Source organism: Dryobates pubescens, chromosome Z (genome assembly GCF_014839835.1).
Source record: "Dryobates pubescens isolate bDryPub1 chromosome Z, bDryPub1.pri, whole genome shotgun sequence".
Taxonomy (NCBI): domain Eukaryota; kingdom Metazoa; phylum Chordata; class Aves; order Piciformes; family Picidae; genus Dryobates; species Dryobates pubescens.
The window spans coordinates 87,972,937-87,997,141 of record NC_071657.1 but is presented as its reverse complement, the minus strand read 5'-3'; the positions used below and the strand labels follow the sequence as shown (position 1 = coordinate 87,997,141).

The 24,205-nt window shown below is 46.5% G+C and overlaps 1 protein-coding gene across 1 annotated transcript in view; it reads left to right on the top strand.

The window, feature by feature from the left end:
- Positions 1-2,801: 2,801 nt before the first annotated feature.
- The window catches only part of LOC104298238 (unconventional myosin-VIIa), a 29,983-nt gene continuing 8,579 nt past the window's right edge, over positions 2,802-24,205 (top strand). Inside the window, exons 1-18 of the mRNA XM_054177822.1 lie at positions 2,802-2,927; positions 3,001-3,066; positions 3,140-3,270; positions 5,990-6,092; positions 9,083-9,185; positions 9,618-9,774; positions 10,107-10,209; positions 10,467-10,595; positions 15,322-15,430; positions 16,992-17,108; positions 17,461-17,561; positions 19,674-19,760; positions 19,942-20,007; positions 20,319-20,432; positions 21,424-21,535; positions 23,317-23,363; positions 23,671-23,736; positions 24,004-24,123. Coding sequence (XP_054033797.1) covers positions 2,802-2,927; positions 3,001-3,066; positions 3,140-3,270; positions 5,990-6,092; positions 9,083-9,185; positions 9,618-9,774; positions 10,107-10,209; positions 10,467-10,595; positions 15,322-15,430; positions 16,992-17,108; positions 17,461-17,561; positions 19,674-19,760; positions 19,942-20,007; positions 20,319-20,432; positions 21,424-21,535; positions 23,317-23,363; positions 23,671-23,736; positions 24,004-24,123 — 1,857 coding nt within the window. The remainder of the gene's footprint in view (positions 2,928-3,000; positions 3,067-3,139; positions 3,271-5,989; positions 6,093-9,082; positions 9,186-9,617; positions 9,775-10,106; positions 10,210-10,466; positions 10,596-15,321; positions 15,431-16,991; positions 17,109-17,460; positions 17,562-19,673; positions 19,761-19,941; positions 20,008-20,318; positions 20,433-21,423; positions 21,536-23,316; positions 23,364-23,670; positions 23,737-24,003; positions 24,124-24,205) is intronic.

The following is a 24,205-nucleotide window of genomic DNA, read 5'->3' as shown; positions in this document are numbered from 1 at the left end:
GTCAAGAGAGATAGACACACAGCAAAAGAATATCCTATGCTGCAGGGTATGAGTCTGAGCTACAAATTCTATGCTTTACTGTGAAAGAGGGGAAGTCAACTGCTAGCCACTGTTATCAACATTTTCCTTCTGCACTCCTAGCCATGGGAACAGGAGGCTTGCATCAACCAGAAGAACACTGTCAGACCACACTGTGAAAGCAAAAGGAGAACATTACAATACATCTATAACCAAGTTTCAGGGGTATGATCCCACTCACAAACCATTGCTTTCTGTGCTTTGATGGACTCTTTGCGCAAAGCTCTCAACAAACCCAAGGAAGTTAGTGCTGCAGGTCAGACTAGAATACAGCTGTATGGTTTGTCTTGTAGGGGGAAAGAAAAAGACCACTCTTTCTTGTCTTCCCATGGAGGCTCCTAAGAAGCAGCTGGTATGCATTATCACTTTCTGACAACAGTCTGTGGTTTCAGAGCTGGGAAAGACTGAGCAACTGCTGTGAATCATACTATCCACATATTAACCAGGTTCACTGCTGTTCTTCTCTTCTGCAGTTGTAGCATGCTTTTGTTTGCAGAAAAAATACTCTCCCTTTTATCGTATTTTCTCAGACAAAGAGGCATGTGTTAGCAGAGCACCAGTTGAATATTGCTCTTCACTTTGATCGAGAAGCAATGCAGGCTGTTGTAGATGTGCCATAGCATGAAATCTGCAGTTTCTCTTGAACCTGAGCTACCTCCACAAAAGTTCTGGTTCCACACAGATAAGCTATGTGAGAAGCCATTACAATGGGCAATGGCTTCAAAATGGAAGCTTTATTTAGATGAGACATAAGGAAGAAATTCTTCCCTGTGAGGGTGGTGAGGCGCTGGAACAGGTTGCCCAGAGATCTTGCCCAAATCTGGAAGTGTTCAAAGCCAGACTGGACTGGGCCTAGAGCAATCTGGTCTAGTAGGAGGTGTTTCTGCCCATGGACAGGGATTGGAACTAAAAGACTTTGAAGGTCCTTTCCAACCCAAACCAGTCCATGATTCTGTGATTCTACACTAATACAGAAAGATATGTTATTGTAGAGAAGGAAATTTCTCAAATACAGTTTTCTAGAGACATTTTAGATACCTAAATCAATGTCTGAAACAAAAGTTTCATATCAAATGAGTACCAATACTCAGCAGTAGTAGCAAGAGCTTCTCCAGAGGTTTATCATATTTGCTTATCACACAAATACAAGCCTACCCAAGGCCACATCTTGGTGCACCAGGGCAGACCTCACAACCTCTCTGGATGGAGAGGCAGCACTGCAAGGAATTCTGTACAAGAGCATTAACATACAACTGCAAAGTAGTCACCAATAATAGACTAAAATGTTGCTATTTGCAGAGCAACTTTAGCCAGGGTAAGTTGCAGTCATGATTTTAATTTTGCAGACCAAGTTCTTTTAACAAACAACAATTAAAAACGGTTTGGGTTGGAAGGTCCCTAGATCATCTAGTTCCAAACTCCCTTCCAATGGCAGGGACACCTTGCATTAGCTCAGGTCGCTCAAAGTCCCATCCACAGCTTCTCTGAGCAACCTGTTTCAGTGTCTCACCACCCTCACAGTGAAGAACTTCCTCCTTATAGCTAATTAAATCTACCCCTTTTAAAACCATTACACACAGTCCTGTCACAACAGGCCCTGCTAAAAGGATGGGCTCCCTTTAACTCTCTCTGGAGCCACCTTTTCTCCAGGCTGAAGCCAAACTCTCTCTGCCTCTCTTCATAGAAGTGCTCCATCCACAACAATCTTCATAGCTCTGCTCTGGATTCACTCAATCAATGTATAACTTTCAAATCATCTCAAGTCTGTAGGGTCAGAGTTGCCTGGAGCCCACTCATAGACTAGATACTGCTTCACCTGCTGGTGACTGAAGCACTCCAGCTTGCTTCTTTTGCCAGAACGGAACCTGTGGAATACTTGATGTACAATTAATTCAGCTATGATGCCCCATTCATAACACCCCCGGCAACACTGACAAATTTTCAATTTTGAACATCCTCCAAAAGTGTCCTTTTATTACTACATCACGGCCAGCTGTCACGCTTCAGAACCGCTAGCCACTTCATAGGTCGGCTCCAAGGGGCATACATCTCCACACCTTACCCCTGAGGGCCACGACTGCTGCTCCACAAACCTCAAGTACAACGAGCGTGGTGAAACACCGGAACAGGTTGCCCGGAGATGTGGTGGAGGCCCCACCCCTGGAGGCATTCCAGGCCAAACTTGATGGGGCCCTGAGCAACCTAATCTGTTTAAAAATATCCCTGCTTACGGCCGGACGGGTGGGCAAGATGACCTCCCAACCCGATGCGTTCTGTGATTCCATGAACCTCACAGACCTCAGGGCAGCTCGCAGCTGCTTCCCTTCCTGCTGCCTGCTTTAAGTCGCCCCACACCCGCAGCTGCCTTCCACCCGAGGGGCAGCTCGGCATGGATCCGGGGTGCCCCCTAGACCACCGCACTGGAGGCAGGAGCTCCAGGAAAGGAACAGGACAGAGCACGGGCAGCACACCCTGTACCAATGCACCCACTCCCCTTGGGCTCTAGCACGGAGAAAAACCACCTCCTACACACCCACCACCCCAGAACCCTGGCCACGCCGCCCCTGCCGCCCGTTACCTGCTAGTCGCCGCCGCTCCACGTTCAAACGGCAGCCCCGCCCCGGAGGGCAGGCCGGGGCGGAGCGGGAGTGGGGTCGGGCGGGGCCAGGGAGAGAGGTGGTGGAGAGGGAGGGCCGTGGTGTTGGCGCTGGGAGGTTTGTGGCATGGTGTCTGTCGGGGAGCGTGGTCCGCTGGCCGGGGCGGACGGGAACTTGGCGGTACTGGCGAATCTGGACGAGGCGGTGCTGCTGGACGGGCTGCGGGAGCGATTCCTGCGGCAGCAGGTCTACGTGAGTGCTGGGGGCCGGGGCAGGGGGCAGCGGTGGCGGTCGCTAGGCTGACGGACTCTTCGCTCTCCGCCAGACCGACATCGGGGACATCCTCATCGCCATGAACCCCTTCCAGCCCCTGCCGCTATACGGGAGAGAGGTAAGTCCCCGCGGGCCCCGCCGCCCGGGCTCCGCCGCCCCCAGCCCCTTCACCATCGCTTTTTCCCCGCCAGGTCTCCGAGAGGTACCGACAGCACGAAAGAGGCACGCTGCCGCCCCACATCTTCGCCGTGGCCAGCCGGGCCTACCGTGCCATGCTGGGCCACGGGGGCTGCGGGCCCCGCAGCCAATGTATCGTTATCAGGTGAGAGTTGCGTGCGGGGCCGGACAGTTGATGGAGTTCAGTGATGGCCAGCGAGCTCTCACTGGACTCTCCCTGCTGGAGGGTCAAGAGAACGTCAGCTCCAGTGCTGTCGATGGTCGAGAAACACCCAGGTGGTGTTTGCAACGCATCCTTCTTCCAGAATTGCCCTTTTTCCAGACAGGATAGTCTGCAGATGGTGAGCAGAAGTGCGTGGCAAACAAAGCTGGCTTTTGTGGAGCAGCTAAGCTGATGATGCTAGTAACACAGCTGAGTATGTCAGCTTTGCTTTTGCAGGAGAAGCTCTGGGAGAAACCATAAAACCCTCTTCTTTGGCAGAAAAGCTCCCAATATAATTGCTGTGATAAAGGTTGTAAATAATGGAAAGGGCCTCTTTTTCCAAAGTGGAGCTTTCCCAAAGAGCAGGAAAAAGAAAAGCAGAAGCTTTTTTGCCCTAAGACCTTTGGGAATCTAATCAGGAAAACTCTTACTGCCCTCGGCAGTTTTGTGCTAGAAGGGAGAAAAACGGGCTCTTGTAACCAAGGAGTGTACCAGTGTCATGAGCATTTTGCTCCATTAAGTCAGTATTGTTCTGCTGAAGTTGTACAGGGTAGCAAATACTGTTGACAAGTAGAAACAATCACAAACAGCATCAACTAGCAGAGAAAACCTGAAACGTCATGGAGGAGAAAGCCTCAAAACATTAACTGTCTTTTGTTGGTATTGTAGAGAACAGTTTAAATGCCATGTCAGTTAAAATGTTAATTACTGGCATGTCTGAATTAATGCTTTATATATTGGTCTTCTGACAATTTTATCAGTGTTTTCAGTTTGCATAGTGTGGCAGTGACCTTGCTGAATCACTGCTGAGTGTTGTGGTAGGGCTGAGAGCTGGCTTTGAGGGTCACTTGAGCCCCACTCATTTCTCTAGCCTGCAAGCCATCAGAGCTTACACTTTAAATGAAGTGCTTTCAGGAAGCAGTGGCATGCAAATGGAAGAGGTGATGTGGGTAGGGCTGTTAGGAATGGAGAACAGTCACAGTATTTGTTTAGGGAGATGGAAGACAAGAAATTGTAACTTATGGGTGTTTGCCAAAAAGTCAGTGGTTTGTTTTCTGCCAGCAGCTTGTGGTTTCAGAGCTGAGAATCTGAACTACACCTGTGCATCTTGTAATCCTATTAACTGGTCTATGTGATGCTGTCACAGAAATCTCATGAGTTTTCTCTCTGTGGGTGATGATGCAGTCATTAGTAAGGTTACCTATTCTAGGCAAAACTGTGTTGGAGCAGAATGAGGAAGTCACTCCTGTTAGTCTACAACTGATTGAAACAGCATGTGAATGCACCAGGCTCTACTATTGTTTGTGGCTTCTTTGGTGTCTGCCACTTAGACTGAGGGATCTGGATGGCATGTTTCAGTGGTTTGTGGATGAGGTGGCTGCTCCAGGTGGCCAATAGTCATCACAATCAATTTGTCATGTGCTGCAAACTCCACTGACTCGTTTTGTCATCCTGATCCCAGTGGACTTTAGATAGCCTAGGTATACTTGCTGTGGTACAGTATTTGGGTCTCCCAGAGATGACATCACAAACAGGGGCAGTTAAATACCAACAGGTGGACAGCACTTGCAGGACCTGGTGAAGCTGTTGTGCTTATTGGCTGGTACAAGGACAAGCTTGAACCATGGAAGCGCTTTAGTAGCGGAAAGAAGTCTCTGGCAACGAAAATTAATTTTGTATACCAAGTGGGGGCCCTGTCTGGATGGCACGTTCTCAACTCACAAAATAGTCTTGTCTGTGAATATTTGGATGGTGATGATCCAATCTGTGCTTGAGATCAGGTATCTCTTATAGTATTTCAGGTATCTGTTATAGTATTTGAGGTGTTTAGCAAGTTATGACACATAGCTGATCCCAAATGCGTGATCACTGGGAGCTACAAAGCAGTAGAGACGCACCAGATGTTTGAAGGTTGAGTCTGGAAATAGACATCTTCTGTAGTTACTGCCTTTTTTTTTTTTTTTTTTTTTTCTCTAAGTCTACACTGAAGTTCTCTGCTGCTACTGTGTTCTCAGTCAAGGACACATTATCTCAGTGAGAGTACATTCTCCCTCCCAGGATGGGGGAAGCTGTTCTTTTCAAGTGCTGCTTGTTTGCCTTAGGGGTGGAGGCGCTGGGCGTGCCTAACGGCAGAGTGACATGCACTACTGCCTCTGTGGGTGTGTGGGCAGCTCTGCGGCCTTGTGCCCGTGTTCTCCACCAGCTGGTGCACTTGAGAGTATGACGTGCCTGAGATGAGATTGCCACAGTATCTCAAGATCAGAACTCAGTTGTGGATATGAAATGGGTGGGGCAGATGTCTTTGAAAAAAAGAGGAAGCTGTTAACTCCAGCATATGTAGGAGAGTCCTTGTATTGGATCATTTTGTTTTCCACAAGTTAGGTAAGTTTTTTCTTGGGAAGCAGAGCCAATGGCCTGTCTGGGTGCATCACATCTTGAAGTGATGACATGGAATGTAACAGTACTCCCTTGCAGATGGGGAAAAATTCCCCTGAGGAGGGATCAGGACTTTGTGAGACCTGCTGTGTGACACTGGTATGAGGCTGTTCTCATACATGCAGTTAGCTGAAAAGTTGTGGAACTCTTGGACAAGAGAACACTCTCAGGTGATGGGGCACTTGTACTTTGCAACTGCTGGAAACTCCTTTACTTTTCTTGGCAGTGGAGAGAGTGGTGCAGGGAAAACAGAGAGTGCGAAGCTGTTGTTGCAGCACATAATGAACCTATGCAAAGGCAACTCACAGCTGGAGCAGCAAATCCTTCAGGTAGGTCATTACAGGATGGTGCTTGAAGATGCAGAAGCAACACTGCTGCAAGAGAACTTGTGTTAGGCTCAGAAGCCTGATGATGAATCACTACTGGAATTTAGGGAGCAACACATAAAATATGAGAAAGTAGTGGGTAAGGATGGTGAAACAGCTGACCACAAATTAGAATTGCTGGTAGACCAGTCATTCTGTTTGCTAGGAATGTGGTGGTATCTTAAATGGTAAAAAAGTATTGCAGTAATTTTTCATGTTCTGTGACAAGGGACTAGGGTAATTTCCTGTTTGAGGTAAGACAAGGACTTTCATTAGAAAAATGAAATCTTGCTTTGATTGTACCCAGGGATAGAGAATCCTCACAGCAGTCACTCACCTTTCCTGGGCACCTCTCCTTGATACTCACTCTCAGGCACATACCCACTAACTTCATATTTGCTGTTTTCATATACTTTTGCTAGCTGTTTTTGAAACATTTGTCTCCTTGGTGTGAACTATTAGCACTTTAATTCCCCAAGGAGTTGTGAGGGGTCTTGAGCAAATCATACTTTAACCTTTAACGTGATAGATTAAATGGAGTGAGTTCTTGCACCACTTTGTTTTAAAGTCTTATGTTTTCAGGTTTCCTGTAAAGCCAGAGGCATCTTTCTGTGTATTGTGGATTAACTTTGACTGGACAGGAAGTGCCCACCAAAGCTGCTCCATCACTCACCCTCCTTTAACTGTACAGGGAATGAAAATATGACAGAGGACTTCTAGGTTGAAATAAGGTGACTACTCAGCAATTACTGTCACAGGCAAAACAGACTTGATTTGGGGAAAAATAATTTAATGTATTGACATCATCAGAGATGGGTATTGAAAATAAGAACAAATCAATACATCTTCCCCTCTCCCCTCTCTACTTCCCAGGTTCAACTTCACTGGTTACACCTCCTCCTCCCTGGCAATGGCACAGGAGGACAGAGAGTGGATGTTGCAGTCAGTTCATTACATGATGTCTCTGCTGCTCCTTCCTCCTCATGCTCTTTCCCTGCTCCAGTGTGGAGTCACTCCCATGGGAGATAGAACTCCACAAGTTTCTCCAGTGTGGATCCTTTTCACAAGCTGCAGTTTTTCACAAACTGCTCCAGTGTGGGTCCCTTCTGTGGGGTGCAGTTGTTCAGGAACATACTGCTCCAGCACAAGTCCTGCCAGTAAACCTACTCCAGCATGGGCTCCTCTCTCTCCATTGGTCCACAGGTCCTGCCAGAAGCATGCTCCAGCTGAGCTTCCCAGTTCACAGCCTCCTTAAGGTATCCACCTGCTCTGGCATGGGGTCCTCCATAGGTTGCAGGTGGATGTCTGTTGTTAACCTTTGTGGGCTGCAGTGGACAGCTTGCCTCACCATTATCTTCACCACAGGCTGCAAGGGGAATCTCTGCTCTAGCACTTGGAGCATCTCCTGCTCCTCCTTCATCACTGACCTGAGTGTCTGCAGCATTGTTACTCTCACATATTCTCACTCCTCTTGTGGAGGGCTTTTTCCCCAACTTCTTAACTATATTATCCTAAAGATGCTGCCGCTATCACTGATTGGCTCAGCCTTGACCAATAGCAGGTCCATCTTGGAGCCATCTAGCAATGGCTCTATCAAGTACAGAGAAAGCTTCTAGCAGCTTCTCACAGAAGTTAGCCCTGTAGACCCCCACTCCCAGAACATTGCTACACAAGCCTAATACACTGTGCCATGCTTTGGCTCTGGAGTGACATACTTCAGCGTTTGTTCTGATTTGATCTGATCTGTGGTAGATCTGAGGTGAATGCCTGTGCTCTTCTGTGAGAACATGGCATTGCTATGCCTGCTGGCTGCACTGAGAGCTGGCTTGGGCCGCACTGCCAAGCTGCTTCTGAGCTGAGCAGGTTAACGAAGCAGGATAGCTGTGTTTGCTCCACACAGTGCCTGGAGCCATCCTTCAGATCTTCCACTGGAAACAAAGTTCATTTCAGTCTGGGTGAGCTGTCCTTGGAAAGCCTTGAGATGGTGGTAAGGAAATAATAGGCATCTTGTTTGATTCCTCTAGGTATATTCCAGGGCTGTCAGCCCTTCTGGGCTTACAGTGTCATGTTGTAAATCTGTGTTCAGCAGGCTGCCCAGCATGTACCCAAAGCATCATTCCTGCAGTCAGCAGACATTCCTTGCCCAAAGTCATATCAGCTTGTTTGCATCCAGTTTACCAAGACAGCCCGATTTTACTTTTAGTTTCTTTATAATTCACTGTCCTGAGCCTTAATGGTATCTACAAATTTCAGTAGTTATACTTACATTCACTGAGTGCCTTATTGTTACAGACTCATGGAACAGTTTGGGTTGGAAGCAATCTTAAAGGTCATCTATTTCCAACTCTTGTGCCATGGGCAGGGATATCTTGACTGTCTAGACAGTTTCTCACAGCCCTGTCCAATCTGACCTTGCACAGTTCCAGGGATGTGGCATCTGAAACTTCTCTGGGCAGCTTGTTCCAGTGCCTCTGCACCCTCATAGTGAAGAATTTATTTCTTATATCTAATTTTTCAATGTAAAAGCCATTGCCACTTGTCCTATCACTACATGCCCTTGAGAAGAGTCCCACTTCAGCTTTCTTGTAGACCTCCTTTAAGTACTGGAAAGCTGCACTAATGTGTTTATGATGTTGCAGTTGTTAATTAGTGATTGGATGTTTTGTGGAAGTCTCTTGTTGAAGTCTCTTTTAACAAATGATTCAGTCAGCTTACTGAGATAAAATAAGTTTAATTATGCTCATTTTCAGTAACATCATGCTGCTTAATCTTTGCTGTATTTGCCTCTTTCAGTTCCTGTATGATAAAATAAGTGCTCTTTGCTACTCCTGGAGGGGGGTCGCCATTCCAGCTGAATGCTAAAATGGAAAAGCTTAACTTTAGAATTTACTAAGTAGTTTAGGTTGGATCTCTGAATTTGGAGAGTGTTTATTCTGCTTGCTCACTTGTTTTAGGTAAATCCATTGCTTGAAGCTTTTGGCAATGCCCAGACAGTGATGAATGACAACAGCAGCCGCTTTGGAAAATACTTACAGCTGCGTTTCCAGAAAAATACAGGTGAAGCCAAGGGCAGATGGTTAAGCACTGGAGGGTTTGAATCAGGTAGCCAGGACTTGTGGAGGGTGTATTTTTGGTGCCTGACACCCTGTGAGGATGTGTGTGCAATTAAGTAACATCTTCTGGCAACCACAGCCTGGGTTTGGACAGCACTGAGTACTGGAAGTATATTGTGGTAACAGTGAAGTGGTGGTACTCTGGTGCCAGAAGCCTTGGTTGCTGCTAAAAGGAGGTGAGCAGATGTCTCCTAACATGATAGGAAGTATGGAGAAGCCCATTTCCAGGATGCAGGGCAGCCTAGAGAGTGTTGCATACAAGAAAGTTACTTTATACAATTCTATATGCCTGTCACCAAATAGAAGATGCATAACAGATTCAAGTCAAAAGTCAGATTCATGTGCAAAATTTACCCTGTCACCTTCTTGTGTGCAGTGCAAGGTGCAAAGCTGAGTGAATACCTCCTAGAGAAGTCACGGGTAGTGCAACAAGATACTGGGGAGAGGAATTTCCATATATTCTACTACATGTTTGCTGGACTCTCTTCAGAGGAAAAGGAGATGTATGGGCTATTGGATCCTTCACTTTACAGGTAAAGACAAATCTTAGTTTAGTCTTTATGATGTGGGGTGGAGGGCAAAGCAGCATAACGGAGCCTATGCCTCTGCTCTGTGGCTGCCCTGTGGTGTGTGGTACAGGTAAATAAATGAATGGAAGGTGGAGTGCGATCTGAATGGAGCTACATGAAGTGATCTTGTGGGTCATCATGGAGGCTAGGAAGTCTGAAATTTCTTTGCAGAATTGCCTTGGAGGATTATCCCTTTCATGTCTCCACTGCTGCTGATCTGCTTTGTTCCTTTGGTGTAGGAGTGACTTGCTGTGCTGATTTTGTGATGGTTTTGTATGGGATGTACACTTTCTCAGGTACATAAGTGGACAATATGGGACACAGGAGGTAGTACAGCGCTGGAAGCACAAATACCAAGAGGTGTGCAATGCCCTTGACATGGTGGGCTTCCAAGAGCAGGTCAGTTCTGGAGTTAATTTCCATCTGTGCTTCCTGCAGGCACAGACTTTCTTCGGGGCTCCAGTTTGGGGCTTAGTCCTGTTTCTCTCCTCTGGGTTTTCCGTGTTGCTTCCAAACCACCTGAGTCTGTCAGACTTTGTGTAGAGCTTCTTTCCACAGGCTGCCTGTGCCCTTCCTTCACCTTTCCATCTTCTGGGGCTTTTGTGTTGTAGGTTACATGCCGAGAGGCTTTCACTCTCCTTTCTTTTGTGTTTTAGGAGCAAGTGGACATGCAGGCTATCTTGTCTGGTGTGTTGTCTCTGGGCAATGTGACCTTTGTCTCTGAGGAAAGCAATGGATCTGTAAAAGTGAGTGAATCCTCCCAGGGATGGCTGAAAGCTGCAGCGGTGAGTCACATGCACAGCTTAAAGAAACATTACAGATACGATGCCAGTTCCCACTGGTAGTGTGACTGCAGGAGCTAATCCTGCCAGAGATGGCAGAAGGCATTTCTTCCTCAGAGTGTGAAGGCTTTTGAAGGAGTTTTTTCCAAAAATGTACTTCATGACAGTGTGTGGGTTTGCTGCTATTCAATCCCCAAAAGACACTTCCCAGCTCCTATTTCTAAAGCATCTAGAGACTGTCTCTTGCATATGGCTGTATCACACATGCCTTGTTGATTTTGTACATTACAAGCTTTTTAAAATTAAATGTTTTATGTTATTAAGTGGTGACACTAAGCTGGGCAGGAGTCTTGATCTGCTTGGGAGGTGACAAGGCTCTACAGAAGTATCTGAATAGGCTGGATCTGTGCACTGAGGCCAGCTGTATGAGATTCAACAAGGCCAAGTACTGGCATCTGTACTTGGGGCACACCAACCCCATGCAATACTACAGGCTTGGGGCAGAGTGCCTGAAAAACTGCCTAGCAAAAAAGGACCTGGGAATGTTGGCTGACAGCTGCTGAATGTGAGCCAGCAGTGTGCTCAGGTGGCCAAGAAGGCATCCTGGGCTGTATTTGGAATAGTGTGGCCAGTAAGAGTAAGGAGTGGGTTTGTAGCCCTGTATTTTACACCAGTGGGGCTGTACCTCAATAACTGTATTCAGTTTTGGGCCCCTGACTACAAGATAGATTTTGTGGTGCTGGACTCCAGAGAAGGGCAGTGAAGCTGGTGAAGGGCTTGGAGAATAAGTCTTCTGAGGAGTGGCTGAGGGAATGGGGTTTTTCAGACTGGAGAAAAGGAGGCTTGGGAGGCTTTCTTGCTCTCCACAACTACCTGAAAAGAGGTAGATGTTGGTCTGTTCTCCCAAGTCTTTTTATTTTTATAGAATCATAGAATGGTAGGGGCTCGGAAGGAATCTCTGGGGATGATGTAGTCCAACCCCACCAGCAGACATGCCTAAATCAGGTTGGAGAGGAACACATCCAGATGGGTTTTGAAAGCTTTCAGAGAAGGAGACTCTGCAGCCTCCCTGGGAAGCCTGTTCCACCCTCAAAGTTAACAAGTTTCTCCATAAGTTCAAGTGAAACCTTCTGTGTTTTATTTTATTCCCATTGTTCCTTGTTCAATCACTGGCCACCATCATCCTTATGATCCCCACTCTTTAGATATTTATATGTATTATAAGATCCCCTCTCAGTCTTCTTTATTTCGGGCTCAAGAGCCCCAGATCTCTCACCATCTCCTTGTAAGAGAAATGATCCACTCCCCTTGTCATTCTCATGGCCTGTTGGACTCTATCCAGTAGGTGCCTGCCTTTCTTGAACTGGGGAGCCCAGAAGTGAACAAAATAGTCCAGGTGTAACCTCACTAGGGCAAGTTAGAGGGGGAGAAGAATCTCCCTCTACCTACTGACCCCACTCTTAATGCACCCCAGAAGATCATTTGCCTTCTTGGCCACAAGGGCACATTGGTGGCTTACAATGAACTTCTTGTTCACCAGCACTCACAGGTTCTTGTCTGCAGAGCTGCTTTCCAGCAGCTCAACCCCTAACGTGTACTCATACATGGGTTTACTCCTCCCCAGGTGCAGTACTCAATACTTGCCCTAGTTGAACTTCAAGAGGTTCACCTCTGCCCAACTCTCCAGCCTGTGCAGGTCTTGCTGAATGGCAGCACAGCCTTCTGGTTTGTCAGCCACTTCTCCCAGTTTTGTCATCAGCACATTTGCTGAGAGCACACTCCATCCATTCATCCAGGTCATTGATGAACATGTTGAACAAGACTCAACACAGTACTGACCCCTGGGGAACACCACTAGTCACAGCCTCCAACTAGACCCTGTAACATTTAGGAAGGGCAGGTCCTGCCTCTCCAACCTGATCTCCTTCTATGATCAGGTGACCCGTCTGGTGGACGTGGGGAGGCTGTGGATGTAGTCTACCTGGACTTCAGCAAGGCCTTTGACACTGTCCCCCACAGTAAACTGCTGTCCAAGCTGTCAGCTCGTAGCTTGGACAGCAGCACTCTGTGCTGGGTTAGGAACTGGCTGGAGGGCTGAGCCCAGAGAGTGGTGGTGAATGGTGCCACATCCAGCTGGAGGCCAGTCACCAGTGGCGTCCCCCAGGGATCAGTGCTGGGCCCCATGCTCTTTAACATCTTCATTGATGATATGGATGAGGGCATTGAGTCAGTCATCAGCAAGTTTGCAGATGACACCAAGTTGGGAGCAGATGTTGATCAGTTAAAGGGTGGAAGGGCTCTGCAGAGGGACCTCAACCAGCTGGACAGATGGGCAGAGACCAATATGATGGCATTCAACAAATTCAAGAGTTGGGTGCTGCACTTTGGCCACAGCAACCCCATGCAGAGCTACAGGCTGGGGTCGGAGTGGCTGGAGAGCTGCCAATCAGAGAGGGACCTGGGGGTACTGATTGACAGCCACCTGAACATGAGCCAGCAGTGTGCCCAGGTGGCCAAGAGGGCCAATGGCATCCTGGCCTGTATTAGGAATAGTGTGGCCAGCAGGAGCAGGGAGGTCATTGTGCCCCTGGACTCTGCATTGGTTAGGCCATACCTTGAGTATTGTGTCCAGTTCTGGGCCCCTCAGTTCAGGAAGGACATCGAGACACTTGAACGTGTCCAGAGAAGGGCAACAAGGCTGGGGAGAGGCCTTGAGCACAGCCCTGTGAGGAGAGGCTGAGGGAGCTGGGATTGTTTAGCCTGGAGAAGAGAAGGATCAGGGGTGACCTCATTGCCCTCTACAGCTACCTGAAAGGTGGTTGTAGGCACGAAGGGGTTGGTCTCTTCTCCTAGGCAACCAGCACCAGAACAAGGGGACACAGTCTCAAGCTGCACCAGGGGAAGTTTAGGCTTGAGGTGAGGAGAAAGTTCTTCACCGAGAGAGTCATTCATCATTGGAATGTGCTGCCCAGGGAGGTGGTGGAGTCACCATCCCTGGAGGTGTTCAAGAGGAGATTGGACATGGCACTTGGTGCCATGGTCTAGTCATGAGGTCTGTGGTGACAGGTTGGCCTTGATGATCCTCGAGGTCTCTTCCAACCTTAGTGATACTGTGATCACAACCCTCTTGTGTTCTATCATTCAGCCAGTTCTCAATCCACCTCTCTGTCCAATCATCTAACCCTTGCTTTCTGAGCTTCCTTACAATGATGTTGTGGGAGACAGTGTCAAAGCCTTGCTGAAGTCAAGGTAGCCAACATCCACTGCTCTTTCCTCATCTGCCCGGGCGGTCATAACATCATAGAAGACAATCAGATTGGTCAAGCATGGCTTTCCCTTCTTGAATCCATGCTGACTACTCCTGATAATCTTTTCCTCCAGGTACTTGGAGATGACCTCCAAAATGAGTTGTTCTGTCACCTTTCCAGGGATGCAGTGGAGGCTGACTGGCCTGTAATTTCCAGAGTCCTCCTTCTTGCCCTTTTTGAAGACTGGAGTGACATTGGTTTCCTCCAGTCCTCAGGCACCTTTCCTGTTCTCCATGACCTTTCAAAAATGATAGAGAAGCTTAGCAGTAACCTTAGCCAGCATTTGGGGGTGCATCCCATTGGGGACCATGGATTTGTGGGTGTCCAGCTTCTCTAGGTGATCTCTAACCCAGTCCTTCTTGACGAAGGGAAAGTCCTCCTGAGCTCAGTGACCATGGTCACTGCAGCCAAGACTGTCTTCAGCCTTCACATTCCTGACCAGACCTTTTGTTCATTTGCACAAGGTCCAGGAGCATATGTCTTCTCATAGCATCCTCCACCACCTCTGTCAAAAACTTACAATCAATGCACTGCAGGAACATCCTGGCGTGTTTGTGCCTCACTGTGCTGTCTTTCCAGCAAATATCAGGGTGGTTGAAGTCCCCCATGACAATCAGGGCATGTGATTGTGCAGCTACTTTAAGATGTCTGTAGAAGGCCTCAATAATTTCCTCTTCCTGATCAGGTGACCTGCAGTAAATACCTGCTACAATGTCAGCTGTCCCTTAATTCTTACCCACACGTTTTAAACTCATTCTTCTTCCCCCACTAGGCAGAGCTCAATGCATTCCAGTTGCTCTCTCACATTCTGACCTGTTTGAAATCCCAGTAGTCTTACGGTTTGGTTTGTTGTTTGTTTTTTAACTCCCTAATCTCTTTCTATGTATTTCCTTCCTATACACTACATCTGTTCAGCAGCCAACTTATTTTCATCTTGTTTCTTAAAGTCATCTTGGGTTTTTTCCCCACATGAGGGGAATTCCTGTTAAAGTTGTGTCCAAGTTCCTTTTGTTTCCTGTCTCATGTGGATTTGTGTGACTGATGTTTGCTGTAGCTCAGTCATTTCAGCACCTGCACAGGTACCTCTGTGTGGTGCTGTTTAATAAGTCATTAAAACCACTCAGCAGGGAGTGTGGCTCCCAGTGAGGGTGAAGGGTGGCAGCAAAACAAAGTAGTCCAGATAGAGTGAGTGCAAGAGTGAACTCAGTCACTTCAAGGGTGATGCAGATCTTGGCGCCCACCTCTGACGCCAGTGCTGTGAGGTGTTATCAGTAATATGTACCTTACATCAGAGGTCAAAGGCCTTTGTCTGAGTCATGAGCCAGTTACACTGGATGTCACATGGATGCAAGGAGATACAATCCCTGCAAGTAGAATAAGGGTTTACTATTGCCTGTCCTCATCTGTTTCCTCTTTCCCAGAGTCAGTTTGGAGTCCGAGAGGATGAACTGTTGAAATGCCTTGTTTGTACAATGTCAGTGACCCGAGGCGAGCAGATTCGGCGTTTTCACACCCAGCAGCAGGCGGAAGGTAGGAAACAGTGAATTGCAGTTGTGCTGGCCGGAAAGACTGACCCATATTCCATGAAAGGGTATCCCCACACATGTGCAGCTTATTGGGAACAAAGATGCCCGTCTGTGTCTATTCATTCCTCTTGCACAGAGGAATCTCTGTAGTCCTTCACTGACATGTAGGACTGTGAATGCTGCTGTTTGAGCTCCAGGAGACTGTAGAGATTAAATAAATAAACCAAGGCATTCACTTTGCTTTCTATCTCAGTACAACCTGGAATGAAAATGTGGGTGTTTGTACAAAAGAGGGGGAGGCTCCTGTTGCAGTGCAGGCAGTGTGCGGAGCTCTAGGTGGTAGCTGGAGAAATAACTAAGAGGGTCAGTGAGACAGCACATTATCAGAGAAGAAGTGAGATGAAAGAGATTAAAGGAGGGTATGTTAAAGTAGTAAGTGCAAGGTGTTACCTTCTGTTTCAATAGAAAATAATCAAAGATAATCTGCACGAAAAGATTCCATTCAAATAAAAGATTTTTAAAATAAAATATGAAATCCCAGGATTCCTGCGTGACTGCTTGAAATAAATGAAAGGAAAAAGAAAATGAAAGGAAAAAGGAAATGAAAGAAATTGGGAAATTAGGTAGTTCTGTTTCCCAAATATCTTCTCTTGCATCTCTCTAGACAATAAAATACCATCTTACATCGTGCAGTAGGTCCTGCTAATTTGGTTTCCTTCTTAAAATGTCAGCATGTCTTCCATAACAAGAAGGAACAAGAACAAGAGGACACAGTCTCAGGCTGCGCCATGGGAGGTTTAGGCTGGAGGTTAGGAGGAAGTTCTACACAGAGAGAGTGATTGCCCACTGGAATGGGCTGCCTGAGGAGGTGGTGGAGTCACCATCACTGGTGGTGTTCAGGAGGAGACTTGACAGGGTGCTTGGTTGCATGGTTTAGTTGATTAGGTGGTGTTGGATGATAGATTGGACACGATGATCTTGAAGGTCTCTTTCAACCTGGTTTATTCTATTCTATTCTATTCTATTCATAAGCTGTATCCTCCTCTTAACCATGACGTTTGAACACTTAGCAGCTATGGGCTAGAGAAACAACCATCCAGCTTTCCAAGTACAACTTGGAGCCTCTTCCTTGGTTTAGCATAGAGGGGGTCCATCCTCAGCAGACTTGCAGAGGGTACATGCAAGTCTCTGGTTACTCTAAAAAGTGGATGGACTGTTTTGGAAATGGGATTTTCCATTCTGGATGATGTCCCCAAGTATGGCATATCCAGTCTGGTAGGAAGATGGTGAAAATTTCATAATGAAGGAGCTCAGTGTGATTGTGCAAAGGGCCAGGTCTATCTGACATGCCTTTTTTTTTTGTTTGTTTTTGTTTTTGTTTTTGTTCCCCCCCCCCCTTTTTTTTTCTTTTTTTTTCCTTTTTTTTTTTCTTTTTAAAAAAAATCTTTACATAGTTTCATCAACCACTAGACATTGTTGTTAGAGGTGAATGTATTGAATTGTATGTTATGTTCCCAGCCCTCCTTGGAGCCCTTCAGTGAGCTGCTGTTGTTCTCTCTGTACAGATGCTCGTGACTCTGTTGCAAAGGTGGCATATAGCCGAGTATTTGGCTGGATTGTTTGCAAGATCAATGAGCTGCTGGCTGAGAATGTGGATCCTGAGGTGGAACTGAGGGAGATAGGTGAGTTCCACCTGCTTTGCTCCTCTTACTTCCACAACAAAGGAAAGACACAATATGAGATTTCACATAGATTGTTTGCAGGGATCCATTATCAAAGACCATGATCATGCTGGAGATACTAGTTAGCAGATGAAATCTACAGGGCCTTGGCCAACTCGCAGCAGCTGGTGTGAGGCTGTAGTTCTGGGGTACTTTGGCTGCAAGGGCAGTTATGGGAGAGGTGCTGACTTGGCTGGGGCTTCCCTGTGCCACAAGAGCTTGGTGATGGGGAATTTAATTGTGTGTTGGGATATAAGGCAACCTGCAAGGATGGTCTGCAGGCTCCATGATGTGCTTCTCTTCCCACTTCTAGGCATCTTGGATATATTTGGGTTTGAAAACTTTGCAGTGAATCGTTTTGAACAGCTTTGCATAAACTTGGCCAATGAGCAGCTGCAGCACTTCTTCAACCATGTAAGTTTGCTGTGGGTCATCTCACCTTGTGTGGCAGAAAACATAGAGCACTGATATACATGGCACATGGAGAAGAACCTGGGGAAAATGAGGTCAGTTGTCTGTAAGGACAGAAATGGTAATTTTCAAAGCAGGGCAGAATCATAGAGTTTTGGTTGGAAAAGACTCAAAGATCATTGAGTGCAACCATTAACGTAATGGCACTGTGGCCATTAAACCACGTCCCAAAATGCTATGTCCACATGTTTCTCGAACACCTCCAGGGACAGTGACTCCACCACCTCCCCACATAACCCATTCCAATGCCTGACCACTATTTCCATAAAGAAATGTTTCCTAATAGCTAATCTAAAGCTCCCCAGACACAATTTCAGGCCATTTCCTCTCATCCTATCACCTGATACCAGAGAGAAGGGACTGACCTCCATCTCACTATAACATCCTTTCAGGTAGTTGTAGAGAGCAATAATGTCTTTCCTCAGCCTCCTCTTCTCCATATTACACAATCCCAGTTCCCTCAGCTATTCCTCGTAAGATCTGTTCTCCAGACCCTTCACCAGCTTTGCTGCCCTTTTCTGGTCATGGTCCAGCAACTCAATGTCATTCTTATAGTGAGGGCCCCAAAACTGAAAACTGTATTCAAAGCTTGGCCTCACCAGTTCTGAGTACTAGGATATGATCACTTCCCTATTCCTGCTGGCCATACTGTTCCTGATGCAGGCCAGGATACTGTTGGCTTTCTTGGCCATCGCTGGCTCATGTTCAGCCAGCCGTTAACCAACACCCTCAGGTCCTTTTCTGCCAGGCAAATTTCCAGCCACTCTGCTCCAAGCCTGCAGTATTGCATGGGATTGGTGTGACCCACATGCAGGACCTGGCACTTAGCTGTGTTAAACCTCATACAACTGACCTTGTCACATTGATCCAGCCTGTCTAGAGCTCTTTGCAGAGCCTTCCTACCCTCAAGAAGATCAACACTCCCACCCAGTTTAGTGTCATCTGCAAACTTGCTGAGGGAGCACTCAGTTCCCTTGTCCAGACCATTGATAAAGATATTAGAGAGAAGTGGCCTCAGTACTGAGCCCTGAGGAACACCACTTGTGTCTGACTGCTAACTGGGTTTAACTCCATTCTCCACTATTGTTTGGGCCTGGCCACCCAGCCAGTTCTTAACCCAGTGAAATATCCACCCATCTAAGCCATGAACAGCCAGTAACTCCAGGAGAATGCTGTGGAAGACTGTGTCAAAGGCTCTACTAAAGTCCAGGTGAATAACATCCACAACATTCATCCACTAAGTGGGTCACCTTGTCATAGAAGGAAATCAGGTTTGTTAAGCAGGACATGCCCTTCATGAACCCATGACTGGGCCTTATCACCTATTTGCCCTGCACATGCTGCATAATGGCATTCAAGATGACCTCTCCTGGTCCTCCTTCCAGCCCTTCCTGTAGATGGGCATCACATTTGCCAATCTCCAGTTAGCTGAGACCTCCCCAGTTAGCCAGGACTGCTGGTAAATGATGGTGAGCACTTCTGCCAGCTGTCTGTGTATGCCATCCAGCCCTATAGATTTCCGTATATTTAAGTGGTGCAGCGGTTTGCTAACCATCTCCTCTTGGACCATGGGATGGGGTTTCATTCTGTTCCCCATCCCTATCTTCCAGCTCAGGGACCTGGGTAAAACCAGCCAACAATTGGTCTTATTACTGAAGACTGAGACAAACAAGGCATTGAGTACTTCAGCCTTTTCTCATTCTTGATCACTGTGTTCCTCCCTGCATCTAAAAAAGGATAGAGATTCTCCTTAGTCCTCCTTTTGTTGTTAATATATTTGTAGAAGCATTTCCTTTTAACACCAGTCTTCTCTGCTGTGGAAGGGTAGCCACTGGGGCAGGGAAGGAAGAAACATAAGGGTCAAGCAGTAAGCAAAGCTAGCAGAGCATGGATACTTGCATTCTGAGAAGTATTCCTGCTTTAGGTGTTAACATCAGCAGGTGACAGCCTGACAGATGAGCATGCAGAACAGCAGTTCAGGGTGGGAAGGAATATGTTCAGAGTTGTTCGGCCAAGTCTGCTGGGTGCTCCAACCTCTTTTTTCCTCTGTTTCAGCACATTTTCCAGCTTGAGCAGGCAGCCTATAAGGAAGAAGAGCTACCCTGGGAGACTATCCCTTTCAACAATAATGAACCTGTTCTGGTGAGTGTGATTGGCAGAAGATAATTGCTCCATCCAGCCAAGAGAGGAAGTCTTGCTCTTGCTATCATTGGATGGAGATGCAATTGGGGAGGACCTTGAACTCTTCAAAGGGTGGTGAAAATGAGAGTGGGTGGCCTGTGGTACTTGAGTTTAATCTGTAATTTATGTCCTTTCCCTGCAGAATCTGCTTCTGGCCAAGCCACTTGGGCTCCTGTCCCTTCTAGATGAGCAAAGTGCATTCCCTCAGGTCTGTATGAGATAAAGGGCAAAGAAGGTAGTGTGGGAAAATGTATCTGGGTTGCACAATGAGCTCTTATGTTGGAGAGTGACTTTAAAGAGCAGGATGAGCAAAAGTGTCCACATGTGTGACTGATGAGGTAAGACAGACAGATCAAGGATGCTCTAGTGGTATTGGCATTCCAATAGATAGTCAGAGAGTACAGCATAAACTGCTACATAGCCATGGCCTCTTCCAGCACTTTTCCTTTGCTTTCATGTGCCCTGATCAGAACTCTGTTGCAGCCTTATTGTTTGATTATGAAATGTTCTTCCTTACAGGCCACTGATAAGACATTTGTGGATAAATTAAATAGCAGCTTCAAGGGGAATTTGTACTTCCAGCCAGGACGAGGCCATGTTTTGGGCTTCAGCATCGTTCACTATGCTGGGAAAGTATGTAACTGTTTGCAGGAAGAGTACTGTTTTAACACGTGTAAGATAGGGGGAAATGTGTTGCTTGACAAATAATTTTGATGTTAAAGAGTATATTGTCCAATGAGAGAAGTGATGTGTTTCCAGGGAGTTACCTTCTCAGTTTCCTGGGATTTCTGTAGTAGGACCTCTGAGGAAAGTGAGCTTACTTCTAGGAAGCACTGGGTATCAGCAGAATCTGCTCTTGTCATCATCCTTCTGTTGGACCTCTAGTCTTAAAAATGCCCTTTACAAAATGAAAGCTCTCTATCCCCTGTACAGCCCCAGAGGACAGTCTAATGTCTTTGCCTTTACCTGTGGGGTTTTAAAGCACAGTCACTGTTTTATTGCAAGCACTGACGAACACAGTGAGAACGGCCAGGTGGTTTTGGCCAAAGCATGTTGAATTGATTGGAGATAATTTTTTTTGAAGAGAAGTGGGCATGACAGTTCATGTCCCTGTAATATGCAGTTTAATAATCTAATATCACCATTACTGACTAAATTATCGCTGGTGACATTCTTTATTACAAAAATTAACACCTGAAGTAGAAAGAAATGCTAGGCTAGAGATGAGAAAGGGAGCAAGAGACACAAGGGAATGCATAACAGCAGGATGGAAGCCTATTCAATGGGAAGAGGAGGAAGAAAGGAAAAGAGTGAAGCATGAACCAAACGTAAATGAAATGTCATAATTGAGGAAAGGAGAACAAGAAAAGGTGGATATCTCAACATTGTGCTGCATTCTTGTGGTTCTAATGCCTTGGTGTCATCGGCACAGTTCTGTTTCTCAGGAGTTGTATCTAAGCTGGGTCCATATGCATCTACAGAATTCACGTGCGGGCCTGTGTAGAGAGTTCATGAGTAGGAAGGTGTACATTGAGTTGCTACTGGCAAGCTGTGAAGGTGGCTTTCACAGCAAGCATGTGAGCACTGCTGGCCGGCCATGGTGACCTGCTGCCCTTTCCCGTAGGTACAATATACTGCTGGAGGCTTTCTAGAGAAGAACAGGGACACCTTGCCAGCCAGCATCCGTGGACTCTTCATCAACAGCGTCACGCCCTTGCTCAGCATGCTGTTCACAGGCAAGTCCCTCAGCTATGATAGGGATCCCACAGGTATCAAGGCTCACCTTGGCAAAAGTTAAGTGTGGGGACAAGGCTCATGTGCCATGAATGTGTTTCACAGCTGGCAGCCTCAGGAGACTATGGGAAGGCTGCAGCCTGGAGTGGGGTTGCTGGCATGTACTGAGTTATCAGAGCTGTTTGTTCCCTTGTGGAAGCAAGAGAGGTTGTATTCTCTTCCAGAGAATTATCTGCTGCTCAACTGTCTTCCATGAGATCACATAGGCTACCATCTCCAGGGCCAGTGCAGGACTGTCTCTGCTGGTTCTTTGCATAAGCTATGTTTTTGCCTAGAAACAAAGCTGGACAAGGTCATAGCTTCTAGCTGTTTGCAATGAAGATAACGTGCGGTAAAGCCACAAATGACGAGTCTAGATTTTATCTTTTTCAAAGATTTTATTTTTCAGGTACAACCTGTCGAAAAACCTATGAGGTTGTGCATTATTTGTCTCCCACCACTACACTTTCTTTTTCCAGTTTTTGATAAGCCTCAGAGCCTCCAAGGTTTTTTTGAGAGTAAATATTCAAAGAAAGGTCAGGTGGGTGCATCTGACTGAGCACAGGCTTCTGGTGCTGAATTTTATTCTTTTTTCATCTTCTTCAGTCCGTGACACTTTCTGGCACTTCCAAGTAACTGGCTAATTTAATTTCTGTTCTCCATTGTGTTTGTCAATGCTTTTGCTCAGGAGTAACTTTATTCATTACCCCTTCCACACTGTTACTGAAGACATTTAGTCTAGTCCCAACTGTTTGAAACTTCATAAAAAGCAGAGGGAACCTGTTCTGAGATTGATTGTCGAGTCCTTGGCAGCTGGTTCTAGGTGGCCTTGCTGGGTGAGCAGTTTGGCCCAGATGACCTCCAGGGGTCGCTTCTAACCTCAGCCGTTCTGTGATTCACATGAGACCCTGGCGTCAAAGGTATGCAAGGCAGTCATTAGATCCTTTCTTTGTAATTTTCTATATTGGCTGTTTTAGGTGAGCTTCCCATTTGCTCTCTGTACTTTTTTATTCTGTATTGTTAGATGCCCATTGATGATCAGAGGACTAGAGCGCCTCTCCTGTGAAGACGGGCTGAAAGTATTTGGGCTGTTCAGCCGGAGGAAGAGAAGCCTCTAGGGAAACCTTGTAGCTATATTTCAGTATCTGAAGGGGACCTACAGGAAGGCTGGAGAAAGACTGTTTAGAAGGTCTTGTAGCAATAGAACAAGGAGCAATGTTTTTAAATCGGAGCAGGGCAGATTTAGGTTGGACATAAGGAGGAAGTTCTTTACAATGAGAGTGGTAAAATACTGGAACAGTTTGCTCATGGATGTGATGGAAGCCCCATCCCTGGAGACATTCAAGATTAGACTTAATGTGGCTCTGGGCAGCCTGGCCTAGTTAGAGGTATCCCTGCATATTGCAGGAGAGTTGGACAGGGTGACCTTTGAGGGTCCTTCCCAACCTGATGCAATCTGTGAATCTGTGAATACTTATTTTGAAGGTCTCTTAGGGTTGTTCAATAACCAGATTGCCTTGTCTCCTTAGCATCAGAAAATAACACTGTTTGTGTTGTATGATTCATATATTTGCATTTTCTTCTCCCTTTCTTTATCCCTTTCCTTGTGTTTCCACATGGTAAACCCTACAACCCTGTGTGTGCTTCAGTTTTTGTAGGTAGACTTGCGTGTGAAGTGAGATTTGACTGTTTAGACGTTGTTGATTGCCATAAAGGTACAAAATTAACTTCTCTGTTCTTCCAGCCACTGTCTCCAGGACAGGGACACTGATGCCTCATGTGAAAGCCAAGGTATTGCACTTCAGGTCCCTGTAGCAATCGATAAATGATGGCATACTTGTTATTTGAGCAACTGTCTGAAAATGAGAACAGACAGAAATTGCTTGAAAATAAGAATAGATAGAAACTCATTGGGAGCAATTTCTCCTTTGCTTTTTTATTGGGTTTTCTGCCGGCTTGTGCTGATAGGTTTAGCTTGTCTTCCCTCCCCCAAAATCCATTTTCTCTCTTTTTTGCCATCTGCCTTCCAACAGAGCTCTTTGGGTGGCAACCAAGCACTTCCTCCAGGAGTGAACTTTCATTTTTGGTCTGGTTTCAGGTTATACCAGGAGCAGATGACAAGTTCAACAGCACACGAAAACAGTCTGCTGGAGCTCAGTTCCGGGTAAGGTATTGCTGCCTTGCAGTGCCCTTTGCAATGACTGCAATGATATTTTAGTGAGAGTCTGTGAGCTCCTAAGCCTCATTAAACCATCCAGATGTAGACCTGGGGTTTTCTGCCTATGAAGCAAAGCTAAGCACGATGGGAGCAAACCAGTTGTTAGCGAAGCCTTGGCAGTTACTGCAGGCTTCTTGCTGCAGGGTATTGCACACTGGGCTCTTGAGAGTGCTTTACCTTGCTAGAATGTCAGTCTTTGTCTATCCTCACCAGCATTCTTTGATGGTACTCATGGAGAGGATGTATTCTGCTAACCCACACTTTGTGCGCTGTATAAAGCCCAACAGCAAGAAGGAGCCAGGTGTGCTGGACAGACAGCTGGTGCTACAGCAGGTGAGGAGAAGCAGTACTCTTTACAAGTACTTTTGCCATGTCTCTGTTGGGAGGGCAGACCCCACCAAAAGATTGTGAAGAT